At 48.2% G+C, this 15,961-nt stretch overlaps 1 protein-coding gene across 1 annotated transcript in view; it reads right to left on the bottom strand.

Annotated features, from left to right (window-relative positions):
* Nucleotides 1-15,961, bottom strand: part of VASH1 (vasohibin 1) — a 105,113-nt gene that overhangs the window by 23,171 nt on the left and 65,981 nt on the right. Inside the window, exons 4-5 of the mRNA XM_085626691.1 lie at nt 11,763-11,837; nt 7,544-7,925 (exon numbers count right to left, since the gene is read on the bottom strand). Coding sequence (XP_085482817.1) covers nt 7,544-7,925; nt 11,763-11,837 — 457 coding nt within the window. The remainder of the gene's footprint in view (nt 1-7,543; nt 7,926-11,762; nt 11,838-15,961) is intronic.

Raw genomic sequence — 15,961 nt, forward strand, 5'->3', positions numbered from 1 at the left:
AGTCCCTTACCCTAGAAGTCAGTTCGCAGAATGGGTAGGATGGGCAGTAAGGAATCCATAACTAATATAGGTCTCTTACAGATATATTGTTACGTGAGGTAAGTAACTTGTTCATCTGAAGAGACTTTTAGTTATGGATTCCTTACCTTAGAATAGATACCCCAGCAATACCAACCCCGGAGGTGGGTCTGCGAACTAAGTTTACACCAGATAGTCCAGGAGAACAGAACGACCATAGAAGCCGTCTCTCCCGACTTGGCTGTCCAGGCAGTAATGCTTAGTGAACGTGTGCAAGAAAGCCCATGTAGCTGCCTGGCAGATGTCATGAAGGGGGACTCCACGTCCCAAAGCACTAGTGGCTAAACGCAACCCTACTGGAGGTTCCATTTTCACCAAGGAATAACAAATTTCAATGCAAAGAACGACCCATCGAGAGATGGTTCGCTTTTACACGGCCCGACCTTTCTTAGGGCCCACATAGCCAACAAAGAGCTGGTCATCCACCCGGAATTGTTTGGTGTGATCCAGGTAAAATTAGAGCGCACGTTCTGGATCCAGACGATGGAGCCTCTCCTCCTCTTTAGAAGGATGCAGGGCGGAGAGAAGGTGGGAAAAGTGATGGTCTGTCCTATGTGGAAAGATGTAACCACTTTGGGAAGAAAAGAGGGTTGGGTTCGAAGGACAACCTTGTCTCGATGAACAGCAAGGAAAGGAGGCCTAGAAGAAAGAGCTTGAAGCTCACCCTGCGAGCAGAGGTGATGGCAACCAGAAAGCAGTCTTTAAAGGTCAAAGTCTGAGAGGACAAATATGTAGCGGCTCAAATGGAGCGCACATAAGGTAGGTCAAAACCAGGTTCAAGTCCCACTGGGACATTACAAAAGTAATAGTAGGAAACAAAGGAGTAATGCCCTTAAGGAAAAGATTTACAAAAGGGGATTTGAAAAGAGAAGGCTGATCAGGAAGCCGAAGAAAGGCCGAAATGGTTGAAAGATAGCCTTTAAGAGTGCCCAGAGCAGAGCCCTGCTGGGCCAAAGTAAGAATGAAGAGGAGAACCTCTGATAGAGGGGCAGAAAGGGGATCCACAGCCTTTGCTGTGCACCATGCCACAAATTTGTTCCATCTACAGGCGTATACCGTTTTAGTGGAGGGTCGCCTGGCTGCCAAGATTATATTACAGACTTTGGGAGGAAGGTCGAAAGCGGTCAACTGTCGCCGCTCAATCTCCACGCAAGGATGTGGAGGCTGGACAGGTTTGGGTGGAGGACCATCCCCCAAAGAGGCCGTCTGATTGGAGGATCGATGGCCATGTGCAAGAGCTCGGGATACCAGACTCTTCGTGCCCAATCCTGAGCCACAAGGATGACTTGGGCCCCGTCGTGCCTGATCTTCTTCAGCACTCTGGACAGAAGTGGTATAGGTGGAAAGGCGTAAAGAAGACCGCAACTCCACTCGCAATGAAAAGCGTCGCCTAGTGAGTGCGACCATGGAAATTCCAATGCGCAGAACTGCTGACATTGCGTGTTCTCTTCGGTGGTTACTAGATCTAACCAAGGCTCTTCCCACTGCTGAAAGAGACCTTGCACCACCTCTGAGTGAAGACGCTATTCGTGATCCATTATGCACCTGCGGCTGATTTCGTCCGCCCTATCGTTCAGTGAACCTGCCAGGTGTTAAACCATCAGGGATATGCCCTTATGTTCCAGCCATGTCCAAAGGCGGAGAGCCTCTTGACATATGGTCTACGACCTACCCCCCCTGTTTGTTGCAGTACTACATGGCGGTGGTGTTGTCCGTGAACACCTGCACTACTCTGCACTACTCTTCCCCGGACAGAGAGAAAGAATGCCTTCAGTGCAAGACGAATCGCTCCGAGCTCCAGAAGGTTGATGTGGAACCCGAACTCCACCAGAGACCAGATGCCTCTAATCTCCGCCTCTCCCATGTGGCCGCCCCACCTCAGAAGGGATACATCTGTCACCACTGTGAACTCTGGTTGGGGAAGGGAGAGGTATCTGCCATTGACCCAATCCTAGTTCATTAGCCACCACTGCAGTTGGTGTGCAGTGCCCTCCGAAATCTGGATGCAATCGGAAAGATTCCCCTGATGCTCTGCCCACTGGAACTTCAGGTCCCCCTGTGGAGCCCGCATATACCACTTGGCATGATCCACCAGCAGGATGCAGGAGGCCATGAGGCCCAGCAGCCCGAACATCCCGAACTCGTTGTTCGGGAGGATAAGCCCGAAACTGCGTTGTATCCAAAACCGCTCCGATAAAAACGAGCTTCGGAGAGGGAATCCGGTGTGACTTCGGCATGTTGATAGTGAACCCCAGCAAATGCAGGAGGTCCGCCATAGTCTGGAGGTGGAAGACCCACAGCCTGGGGCAAGCCCGCCTTCAACAGCCAGTCGTCAAGATAGGGGAAGACTGGAACCCCTGATCTGCGGAGATGAGCTACAACCACTGCCATCACTTTCGTGAACACCCGAGGGGCACTGGTAAGGCCAAAGGGGAGCACAGTAAACTGAAAATGCTCGTGGCCTAGCGTAGGGAACGCCTGTGGGCCGGCAGGACGGGAATATGGAATTAGGTGTCCTGCAAGTCCAACGCTACAATCCAGTGTCCAGGGTCGAGAGCAGACAGAACCTGAGCCAATGTCAACATCTAGAACTTCTCTTTCAAGAGGAAGCGGTTGACGTCCCTGAGATCTAAGATAGGACGCAGGCCTTTGTCCTTTTTGGGTACCAGAAAGTAGTGGGAGTAGCAACCATGACCTACTTCTGGTACAGGGATGCGCTCAATGGCTCCCTAGGCCAAGAGAGCTGTAACTTCCTGGCGGAGAAGGGCCAAGTGATCCTCCGACATGCGATGAAGTGTAGGTGTCAAGGATGGAGGGGTAGTCTCGAAGGGGAGGGAGTAGCCCCTCGGACTATCTGGAAAACCCACCTGTCCGACGGGATGTTCTGCCAGTGGGGGAGGTGATGGCGAGTCCTGACGCCCAACTGGTGGCCCTGGAGGGTCGGACTAGGAAGGTTTGGAGGCTGCTGCAGAGGGGGCACTGGTGGATGGGTCCGCCCGCTAGCCCCCTGACCCACAACGCTGCGTCCCATGTCCCCAGCCGTGCAGAGGCTGAACAGTTTGTGCAGGCCTGTGGCTCTGGGCAGAACGTGGTTGGGCACCCCTTCCGTAGCCACGAAAATAGCGAAAAGCAGACTGTGCAGGGTGAGAGGTGGTAGCGAGGCCCAAGGATCTGGCCGTAGCCCTAGAATCTTTAAAATCGCTCAAGCGTGTTGTCCGCTTTGTCACCAAACAAGCGACGGCCATCAAAGGGCATGTCCAAAAGAGTCAATTGGACACCACCCAAAACGTCAAGTGGACCTCCGCTAGGCGTACCGTCTCAGGGCTACCGATGTTGAAATCGTCCTGCCTAGCGAGTCGGTGGTGTCCAGCCCACATCGTATGGTGAACTTTGCTGCATCTCTACCCTCAGCAACCACACGGGAGAGCGCGGCCCGGGCCTCCTCCGGGCATTTGGCAGCACATGCGCGACCGTGTCCCACACAGAGTGGGTGTAACGGCCCAAGAGACATGTGGTGTTCACCAACTGCAGTCCTAAGCTGGCGGAAGAAAACCTCTTCTTCCCAAGGTGATCCAGCTTCTTGAATTCCCGATCAAGTGGAGCAGTAGGGAATGAGCCTGTGGAAGTAGAGGCTTGGATGACCAAGCTCTCGGGGGTAAGGTGTTGGGAGAGGAAAATGGCATTGCCCGGGGCTGGGCGGTGGCGTCGGGCAATCATCCTATCCACAGAGGCCCGTGTGCTAGGCTTGGACCAAGTGCCCAGAAGGATGCCCTTGAGGGCTCCATTGAGTGGCAGCTGGGGATCCAAAGAGGCTGCTGCCTGTTAAAGCCTGGTCAGGAGGTTATTCCTGACCACCACCGTAGGAAGCTTGAGGTTCAAGGCGTCAGCCGCCCTATGTATGATGCACCCTCCTCCATAACCACGGTAGGGGGAGAAAGCATGCCAAGGTCTGGAGAATTGTCCAGACCACTGGCCTCACCCAACTCCTCTCTCCTGTACGGTTCTTCCAACTGGTCTGCCAGAGGGTCCACAGAACCCTCCCATTCCTCCTCAACCTCCTCTGGTTGCCACTCAGGGCAATAGGGAACACCAGGGTAGAACAAGGGTACAAAAGTACCGGTCAGCGTCGGTCGACATTGGTCCGGCTCTGTGTCCATGTCAAGGAGGAGGCCAGGTTCGACATCGGTTGGGGACACAACTGGAGTCGGAAGGGGCGGAGGCATTGCCAATTGATTCGGCACCAGAGGAGGTGTCGTAAGGTCGACCAGCGCCAATCCGGATCCAGGCCTGGATCCCTGGGGGCCCTGCGGGGCTGAAGCCGCCAGCATCGAAGACCTAGAACTCCCAGCGAAGTTCGCGGGGCACGAAGGCACGCCGGCAGAGTCGGGCTGCCCAAAGATGGAGTGGAGGACTTTGTAAAATCTATGAAGTTCGTCAGGGGTCGCTCGGGCTCCCGGGAAGGGAGGCTCGGAGTCGACCCAACAGGCTCCTCGAGCATAGCTGGATGACTACCTTCCGCAGCCCGCGTCGGTCGATGGACGGGGAGAACACTAAGAGCAATGGTGCTTCTTCACCTTCTTTTTGTGCTTCGACTTACCCGAAGACTTCGACGAGGAGTGGTGGTGATGGCTCCACGACCGGTTCAGCGACCTCCCTTTCTACCGGGACTTCGAGCGACGCGGAGCCGACTGCTGGACCTCCAAAAGCTTTTGAGATCGCTCCCACAAAGACTTTGGGCCATGGCCCGACAGTCAGAGCACGACTGCGGGTCATGGTCATGCTCCAGACACCAGAGGCACATGAGATGTGGGTCCATCACCGACATCAGCTTGTGGCAGGAGCCACAAGGCTTGAAGCCAGTCTGCCGATTTGACATCCCTGTGCACCAAGTGTCAATCGACTTGAAAACGAAGTCGACAAAAGTCAAAAAAAGACGTTAAAAAAATGACTAGAGGTACCGCTCCCTCTGGATCTGCGCTGGCTGGTGCGGAAAAAGGAAGAACTGATTTCAGCACGCAGGGGCGGCGTCTAAGTAGATACCGCAACGTCATCACAACGCCGACGACAAATGCGGAGTCGACCGACGCGCAGGGGTACTGCTACGAAACAATTTCTCCAGATCCAGTCTGACGCCTGGGGGTAATTCTAACGTAAGGAATCCATAACTAATAGTCTCTTTCAGATATTAGAAGTTTAAAGATGCACAGCTAGGCCCAGATAATGGCACTTACCTAAAGACGCCTGGGTGCAAGGGAGTTTTCCTCTGAAGCAAATGAGTAAGGAGTACTAGGACCCACAGATCTTAGGAATTCACAAGGGAAGATATGGTGGTGATTCAAACTGGAATTTTGCAATGCTCAAGCCCCCTCCTGCACACCACTATCAAGTGAGGAGGGCTTCCCTAAACTTGGGCTCAAAGAGGCAGGTGCACAGAGCAGGGGGCAGAGCTGGAGATCTAAATTTAACATGAAGGTGCCATGAACGTTGCACTGCTCCATAACTGCTCCGGTTTCTGGGACCCCACTGGGCAGCAAATTTCCGGATACTAGACAAGTTCTTTTCCATTCAAGTGTGTCCTTAGAGCAGATAATCTCTGTCAGGCAGACCTTGAGAATGGTTCACAAAGTCTGGGACCGGACCTCTACTCATGGCTCTCCAAATCCTCCTCTTCAGATCGAGTGGTTCGGCTGTTTGAGTTCTAGTATGGACATGAAGATCACATCAATACAGGTTCCAACTACTTGTTCGTGCTGTTCTCAGTGCAAGTCCAGAGAGTCTCTTCGGAACTTAAATGGTAACTAAAGTAATAGTTCACGGGTGCTTGCATGAATCCAATGTTGCAGCCACAAGAGGAACAATGAATGCCTAACTGCAGGACTACCACCTTTGAAATTCAGGAGGCTATCCAACTAAATCAAAAGGCATCCTTCTAGACTTTGCTCTTAGGACATTATTATGGGGGGGGGGAGAGCATCCCAAATGGTCTAGGATGAAATTTGGGTCCACAAATATCAGGCAGTACTTTATCCAGATTCCTGATGCTGAACAAAAATGCACGACTTTGCTCATGTCTACAGGGAGAATATAATCTATTCTGCTCTTTGTCTCTCTGCAACACCTTGTCGCCTCCAGTGTCCTTCTCACCGATGGGTACAGGGGAAATGATCTTATATTTATTATTAGCTGCCACCAACCATCAATCTTTCAATAGCCTGATTGTGGTGTGATGCACTCCCTTCACTAGGAAGGGTGGTACATTTTGGGTAAACCCCCAATTTAGCATATTCTACATCTCTGCTACAAGCACTATTATACAAGACATGCGGAGCACTTATAGTGGGTTTGAGATTTAGGACCACTGGATGATAAATATATCAGGTCACAGGGAATAGAAATAAATTAGGTCCCAGGCAAATGTAAAAAATCAAGGAAGAGTGGCACAGTTTACAACACCACCAGGGAATTTTCACTTAATACTGAGACAAGTGCATTAATGCAAAGATATATGAAAAAAAACAGGACAGGGTGCAGCATTTTATTATGGTGCCCTACTGTGAAAATCAGTTTTCATTTTAGGAAAGCAGTGCCCATGTGTGCAAGGTTTTATGCCCAGGACCAGGTGCATAACAAGCCTCACACCTGTGTGCACTTGCAATATCATACAATGCCAACACTTCCCAGGACTATGGAAGTGTGTCCATAAGAGGCCAAAGAAAACAGAGCGCCTTACTGTACCAGTGATATCCACACATCTACTAAGACCTTTAAATTGAATCAATTATTCAGCACAAAGTTTCACTATCTGTCTCTAGATACCTCTCCTATCCCAAATATTCAATGCTTATGGCACACAGGCATAAATATTTATAATTGCCCAATAGTTTCTTCCCAAAACCAATCAGCTTCTCCTTGTACTGTCTCAAACCCTATTCAGGCCTGTCCTTTCTCTCGCTGCTGCTTAAACGTTGGTCCCATGCATGCTTGTTTTGCCCCTCATCTACCAGAGCCACAGAGAGATCCCTTAACTCTTGTTCTAGTGTGCCTGCCCCTCTCTTACACATCAAAACTTCATGAAACAACCCCAAAATTAATGTCCCGACATGCTAGTCTTTTCCCCAGCCCCCAGTGATTTAAAGTCACATGTAATCTTGACTGTCCTGCACCAATCCTCCAGCAAGCCAACTCTCTAGTGTGTCTGTTTTCTCACACATGCTTTCAATGAGGTCTACTCATTCAACTTCACCTCTCAGGTTTGACTGTCCTATTCTCCCACCCCAGCTACTCACAGCTTTTACGTCTCATGTCCCAAGAAAACATACTTTATCCTCCAGTCCTGGCTTGACATCTTCAGTCTCATCCTCAGGGTCTCTGTCTTATCGCTCTTCCCCAGTGTACTCATGACACTATTTTGTAATGCCATGGGAATATCAGCCCTATCACACATCCTCCACATCTCAAGACGTACCTTCAGCCTCATGTCTCTGGTGTGTCTGTCCAGCTCCTTCCTCAACTCCTCTTGATCCAGCTTGTCCACGTCCAGCACAGAGTGCTTCCACTCGATTTGCTCCACGCTGTGGGGGTCATGGGACACGTACTGACCAATCTTCACCTTCTTCAGGGTGTGCCAGCAGCGCCGGTAAGCCTCCTCGTACTCTGCGACCAGCTCTCCCAGCGTGCGAAAAGCCAGTGGCTTGTACATGAGGTCATCACGTCTGCTGATGCCCAGCGCCCCAAATCGGCCCGCACAATGCACCCCCAGGACAATGTGGCGGAAGAAGTTCCCTGAGAAATGTGTCTTGAAACTGATTGGGAAGCGCTCCAGCCCAGCCATGCTATTGGTGAGGTAACTGTATGCCAGACATGGGAGTTAAGGAAAAAGACTCTTAAGCCAAAATAAAACAAAATAAACAGAAAATAAAATCTTACAAAAAACCTATTTAAATAAATCTGTCTATTATAACTTAGCATGAATGCTACTAACCTTTGAAAAGTAGAAAATCCTTCAGGATATAGACATAAATAACAAACAAATATTAATTTTAGTTTGTAGATATCCTCTTCAACCCTGCTTTGGGAAGATGTGAATCACAAACATATCCAAATTGTTATTCACCAGTATATATCGGTTTTGCATTTGTTCTGCTATAGATTCACATCCTGTACAACATCATGTGTTGGCTGCGGAATTTTACAAATATATTTTTTTTTTAAGCCTTTGGTTTTTGCTTTTCATATCACTCAAAGGATTACAATTCTCTGGAGCACATACTGTACCTTAGATTAGGTCCCCCCCCCAGAGTGTTATGAGTCAGCGTTACCACAAGCATATCTAAAGCATACACGTCATCTTCATGCCCTGCTTGTGCCAGGTCCCATGAGAATCTTCTATACAACAGGATTCATACCAGTGGTTAAAGAGAAGTAATACTTTTCTGTCTGAAGGATGCGTTCACAATAAATGCACATACCGTGCGACGACTGTGAGGAAGTAACATCACCTTTCGCAAAGTGGTGGAGAGCACGCAGTGGGAGAAGATAAACATAATGTGACCTTTGAATACATGGTCTGTATCAAAGGTGAATCACGTGGATTTGACATTGTTAGTCAGCTGAAGGGTTATGTTGGACAGAAAAGTTTGAATTTGCTTTTTCTCACAATTGTTGGTGAACGAAAGGTATAAAGTCTTAATCGGCCAGAGCTTTAAGTAATTAACAAACATGCCTGGATTAGTTCAAGGCTGGTTTTGAGTCAATGAAAAAAGTTGGGAAAGTAGGTTTTGAGCTAGCGCGGATTGTGATTAGTGTATTGACAGATCATGATTTTGCCAGCGACTGTGGCTCAGAAGGATTTCATGCAGAGGCTGGATGATGGGAGAGAGGATGAAACCTTGGGTACTCCATTGGAGATGGAGATTTCCTGTGACCATGCTCTTTGCACAAACTGATGGTGGGCTTTTGAGGAAGAATACGAAACACTGAAAGATAGTTTAAGAGAAGCCCAAGCATGATTTCATGAGAGGTGGAGTAGGATAAGGAGAGTGCAGTGGTTTCTGTAGTTAATGAAAGTGTCTGTTTCCATGCTGCATCATAGTCTGAAGCCCGGCGGGCGATTCTGTAGAAGGTTGGCCATGTTGAGGTTTTCCAGGAGCTGGGTGGGCACTGCTTTTTTGAGGATTTGTTCAATGTAGAGTATGTGTGTAATGTTGGCGAGATCACCTAGGTTCACGGTCAGTTTCATCATTAGCGGGACGACCTGTCCTGTCTTGGGGGTATCTAACACCAGATATCTGTACAATGTTGTCTGCAAAGGAGATGGCCTCAAGTGAGTTGATGTTCTTTTCAGTGTGCAACAGGATGTAGAATGCAGTCAGCTGGGGTGGAGCAATGGAACTAGGCTGTAGAGTGGATGTCTTATTTTGTCAATAAGGGATCTCATTTTCTGGATCTCAGTGAAAAAGCCATTGAAGGCATTAGATTTGTTTACTGCTTGATAAGTCTGGAAATGAGTGTATGCAGTGCCTGCATCTTTGAAGAGCGGTTGCCTCTGTAGGCTGTTTTATAGATGTACTCCTGCAGAGGCTGGCCTAACTTATGGTGATGAGGTATCAGCATTCCGCGTGTAGTGCTTTGAACTGAGTGAGGTCATCTTGCAGATTGGTGTATCTTGATTGAAAGAGAAGTACCTTGAAATTAGCAGTTAGCACAAGAGGCGCAGGTTTGTATTTAGCATACAATCCATCTCGCTAGCCAGATGTAGACATTGTTTACTTGCATGTGATAGGTTAACTCCAAATAGCTGAAAAGGACTCTGGATTAGTGAAAATTGAGGGACGAAACACGGTTCGATTAATATATAAACATTATACAACCTTGGGAAGTTCTCAGATATACACTATACTAAAATGTTGATTTATCCCTATGGACTGTAACTTGTGGACTGTATAAGGAAGAGATGAGAACTAGACTATAATTCAGGAGAGGACTCTGAGCCCACAGAAATACACAGGTTCAAAGTGCAGAATCAAGAGTCTTCTAAGCACCATATGGAAATTCCTTGATGGGACAGGTTATTTTGTCTTAGTCATTTTAATCCTTCCATGGCGGTGTTATGACTGTGATTTTGTTTCTGGGTATATGCTACCATTTCCTTACACACAGCGCCACTGTCGCTAAGTGCACACGGACTGATGTGTGTAATAAACTTGATTGCTTTATTATCAATAAGTACTGATTGATACCTTGAACCGGATCAATTAATGCATCCATATGACATGCAGTGCAACAGTGCACACAATGTTTTCTTTTTGCCACATAGATTAAGCAGGAATATTTAACCAAACTTTTCTCTCATTGCCTATTCTACCATATGTAATAAGGAAAATGTGCCAAGCAATGATGAAGTACTCTAGACAAATCATCATGGTCTATGATCTAGAGGTAGACAATCATGGTTTTCTTACCTCACAGAAATGGAAGCGCAGGAAACTAGCTGCAGACTTTAATCTCCTAAACTAGCACTCATTGATCGCCCAAGTTTGATTTTAGCCCTGAAATGAAAGGTTATCTTAACTTGCCTCTAGACTATATAAAAGCCCAGAAGAAGCATACCGTACTACAATGAGTGCAAGATATGTAGTGTTTTTGTTTCAACTTTGTGGAAGTGGAGGTATAAATACAGTTGTTAATACCCACCATGAAAGAACTACAAATGTAGGCCACTGTAGAGTACCTTATGAGGCATCAGGGATATATTAGGTATTGGAGTTTATTTAGGAAGGAAAAAATACAACTGCTGTGGGCTCACTTTCCGAACGATGATCGGCCTGGTGATGAAGCATATCTCCTTGCGTGGGTGAGGGTACTGTAGCCTTTTAAATTTTAGACGAGCACCCAAACCCAATTGTTAACCAGTTCCACATCTATCACACCTCATTTGTGGGACTCTGGCTTTTTATTTGGTGCCAAAGCATGGAACAACCCCCTCACTCTCCTGATGGTGCTGTGAGCTTCTGTTCTCTGAAAGCAACAGAACTATTGCTCCTCAGCAGGATCGATACCTTTTTAATAGTGCAGTATTGATGGATGTTTGCAATCTCTGCAAAGAGACCAATGTTGGGCTTTGCTTCAGGTGTGATGGTTATTTTACATTGCTAAGCACGATAGGGTTATAATGTAAGCCAGGTGGTCAGCGGTATGAGACGGGAGAAAGAAAGAGGTCTGAAGAGGATTATACGGGTGATTGGGCTGGTTGGGAGAGGGAAATCAAACAAAAGCTGTTCTCTCCAGCCACTGGTGTCTGTAAAGGAATGCTGTGCTAGTAGGTCCATCACCACTCTGGATAGCCAAGGAGCACATGAGAAGGAGCGCTATGGCCAGCAGGTGCTGTTACTACTGCCATAGGAGCATCACCAGTAGCAACAAAAGACCCAGTTGGAAAACACTATACCTTTTCCCACTGGTCCCGGCATTTTTTACCAACACTGCCCTTCAGTCATGAGAACTGCAAAACGGTGGGTTACTTGGAGGCCGCTCTATATCAATTTCTCCTTGAAGCCCACGCACCTCTCAAACATCTAGTCCAAAAATAGAATGCGATCAATGGCCTTTCACGAATTAACATTGGAACTTTGAAGACCCTCATCTGCACGGAGGCCATCTTGCTCTCAGCCCAGTAAAAAGGATACATTCCCAGAATCACAGCTTCCAGGCATTTAATTGGCAGGGCCTCTTTGGTCATCTCCTTGGCCAGGTCCATCAACCTATGACAGGAAGCAGGGATAGAAGAAAAGACAGAATTAAGGATACACCAAGCATGACTCAACAGAAATGGAACTTTCTATTCCTAGTGCTGATGTCATGGTTGAATTGAGACTGGCGCCTGTGTAAACCCTTATGGGAGGGATTATGGAGAGATAAGTGCAGCAGAATAACAAACACTGATGGAACAGACAGGCACACATGGCATTGGCTGGAAAAAGAAGACCCCCAGCACAACAATGTTACTTTGATATGCACAGTATGTGATTACACTGATCATGAAGTAAGCATAGAAACTCTGCTGCAGGAGGAATGCAGAGTTGCCGGTCATGCAGTGTAAAAACCCATGTCCTAAGTGGTCCTGGATGATGTACCCTGTCTTTCTCGGCTACGTCAACAGCACTGACCAAAGCACACAATGACAAGAAGAACATTCCCAGGGTTGAATCTGAATGGCTACACATTTTCCCATAGAATAGACGCCAAACAATGCTCATTGTCCAACAGTATTGGAATAAACCCTCACGTGCAGCATCCCTTAACCTCTATGCTATCACTCCTACTATTGCATGTATACAATACCACTCTCACCCTAATGGAGAGAGACTGCGATCTCCACGTCATCCAAAATGAGAATGACACCAAACCATCTCTTCAAATCAACAGAGCAGGTGTTCAGCAATTGACTAAGTCACTCAATCGTATCTTAGAGTAGATAGGTGCGCACTGATTATGTGTCATGGGCATCAAAATCAATGGCCATCTAATATTGTCCAAACCCCTTAGCAAACTTGAAAATAAGAATATACAAATACAGCAACTCCTCCACACCACTGTCTAGTTTCAAGTGCCAAAGTGCCCCAAACTCCGGAATGGTAATAGATTGATCTGTGTTGAGCTTTAGTGTATTACAATGTATACAAAATACCACAACAATATATTCATTATAATAGCAATAAAGCATAGGCCCTCTCCTGGTTTGATGACAGAAACTCACTAAATCTAGCAATGTGGGATAATAAATAGAAAGTTCTTCAGTTAGTTTAACATTCCTCGACATGAGTCAAAGCAGTCTTGTGATGCGGCGAGCCCACCATGCGCCTGTTACACCAGTTCCACAAGGTCACAGTTTACTCAAAACTTAAAGAAAATAATTTAGCATACACAAAGCTCTTTGCAACTGGTATGTTTTGGCCGCGTGGGAAGATGTGGCGAGCCAATGTCGGCCTACAATGCTCGAGAGCGTACAGGGAGAGTAGATTGCATGGCTTTTGGGTTAAAGCATCACTTCTGTTCTATCTCTGGGGAAATGGACACTGGAAGGACCCTTGCTCTATGTGAGTCAAGCTTATGCTCCAGAAGGCGCCACAAGCCTCAGATTCCTTTCGAGCCATGCTGAAGTTCTGAGTGGAAGCTAGTAAAGTAGGAGTATATCTATTACTAGCCAACAAGCGCACTGACCCCGGCCCAAAAGGTGCAAGAGACACTCTCCAACACCAATCATGACTGTTCGACTATTGAACCGGGGAACCACTTCAGAGAGCAGTCGACAATCCAACTTTCAAAATAGCGCGCCAGAGTGTATAGATAACCATTACAGAAAGAGACTTTCACATCAAAATGACTATTACTAATGACTTGCTTGACTTTGGCGTGACTCTGGCGCCCAAGTTGCCAGGTGTGAAATTTGCATAGTAAAATTGCCAAGTCGAGATCAGGGCAATTTGCGATACTGGAAATGTTGAAGTAAAGGTTTTGTTGATATGAAGGCCATCTCATTGACTTTAATGTTGGCGTGAGGACTAGTGGACCACCACACCCTCCTCAACACACTACACTTAATGCCCCTACAAGCTTTCCCCAGCGCAACACAACTTCATACCTTCGCCAAGACCAAGGCTTTTTTCCCCCCAGGTACCTGTTGCAGTGACCACTTTCATGGAATACAGTGCTATCAATAACCAAACATGCAAATAAATGAAGCTGGATGAGAAGCAAGAAGGAGCTGAGAAACGGTGCAGAAGATGCATTTAGTGGCTAATGATAGGATAACACTAGCTGAGATCCACTAGAAAACACAAAGCGTGAGACAGGGTATGACTGCCCGTGGTCAGTTTGCCATACATCGTGGTCTGCAGCCCTCCTCATGGGCAGAGAGGAAGAAGTACCAAATGGATAAAGGAGATGGCCCTTCTGGTGGGTGTGGTGTCACGCACTAACCTAGCAACCTCCTCCTTTGGACTAGTGAGGATACAAAAGCACCTGAGCAGAATAACTAACTTGTACATATCCAGGGAGGAATGTCTTGGAAGAGCAGCTGTTAGTTTTGGTTCTTTGGGACCAATGCAAGACTCACTTCATTCACTTTCAGAGTGAGAGTAAGTGCAGAAAACACCAAACACTCTTAGTGTGAAACTCATGCAATTTGCCTTTCTGTAATTATGTAAAATATATGCAAGAATACACAAATATGTGGAATGTAAAACTGGCAATTGGTGCTATATTTTAGTGCATCATCTGGATACAAGGATGCATTTTGCGCAAAAACAAATAGTGCACAGAAACCAAATGTATGGTGAACAAAAGCTGCTTGTGCACGTAAATTGTTAACCACAAACAGCATGTAATTAATTACGTGATGTGGCACAGCGGTACAATTACAGGAATTTGTCATAACAAGAGTAACATAAAGTTAGACTTATTACGCTGGGGTAACACAAGCTTTGCCTGGGCCTACTAAACACCATGGCGTGAAGGTCAAAACTTGAAAACTCAAAGAAAATGAAACAAGCATTTGCAATGCAATGGGTCTCGCATTTATAAGAGTTTGAGCTATTGGCATTGTAAAATTACAATGCTTTTTATTTATGTTTTGGTTTTAAAACAAATAAAAGGCATTGTCATTTACAATGTCAGTAGCATAAACTTGCATAAAAGCAGTGTGTGGAGTGCAGCAGTGTATGGCATGCAGCAGTGTGCGGCGTGCAGCAGTGTGCGGCGTGCAGCAGTGTGTGGCGTGCAGCAGTGTGTGGCATGCAGCAGTGTGCGGGGTGCAGCAGTGTGCGGGGTGCAGCAGTGTGCGGGGTGCAGCAGTGTGCGGCGTGCAGCAGTGTGTGGTGTGCAGCAGTGCGAGGCGTGCAGCAGTGTGAGGCGTGCAGCAGCGTGCAGCAGTGTGCAGCGTGCAGCAGTGTGCGGCATGCAGCAGTGTGTGGCGTGCAGCAGTGTGCTGCATGCAGCAGTGTCATGCAGCATGCAGCATTGAGTAATGCAGCAGTGTGCAGCAGTGTGTGGCATGCAGCAGTGTGCGGCGTGCAGCAGTGTGTGGCGTGCAGCAGTGTGTGGCGTGCAGCAGTGTTTCGTGCAGCAGTGTTTCGTGCAGCAGTGTTTCGTGCAGCAGTGTGCGGCGTGCAGCAGTGTGCTGCGTGCAGCAGTGTGCTGCGTGCAGCAGTGTCATGCAGCATGCAGCATTGAGTAATGCAGCAGTGTGCAGCAGTGTGTGGCGTGCAGCAGTGTGCGGCGTGCAGCAGTGAGTGGCATGCAGCAGTGTGTGGCGTGCAGCAGTGTGTGGCGTGCAGCAATGTTTCGTGCAGCAGTGTTTCGTGCAGCAGTGTGCGGCGTGCAGCAGTGTGCGGCGTGCAGCAGTGTGCGGCGTGCAGCAGTGTGCGGCGTGCAGCAGTGTGCTGCGTGCAGCAGTGTGCGGCGTGCAGCAGTGTGTGGCTTGCAGCAGTGTGTGGCGTGCAGCAGTGTGTGGCGTGCAGCGGCATGCAGCAGTGTGTGGCGTGCAGCAGTGTGCGGCGTGCAGCAGTGTGCGATGTGCAGCACTGTGCAGCAGTGTGCTGCGTGCAGCAGTGTGAGGCGTGCAGCAGTGTGTGGCATGCAGCAGTGTGTGGCATGCAGCAGTGTGTGGCGTGCAGCAGTGTGAGGCGTGCAGCAGTGAGAGGCGTGCAGCAGTGTGCGGCGTGCAGCAGTGTGTGGCATGCAGCAGTGTGCGGCATGCAGCAGTGTGCGGCGTGCAGCAGTGTTTCGTGTAGCAGTGTGAGGCATGCAGCACTGTGTGGCGTGCAGCGGCGTGCAGCAGTGTGCGGCGTGCGGCGTGCAGCAGTGTGCGGCGTGCAGCAGTGTGCGG

Source organism: Triturus cristatus, chromosome 9 (assembly GCF_964204655.1).
Source record: "Triturus cristatus chromosome 9, aTriCri1.1, whole genome shotgun sequence".
NCBI lineage: Eukaryota > Metazoa > Chordata > Amphibia > Caudata > Salamandridae > Triturus > Triturus cristatus.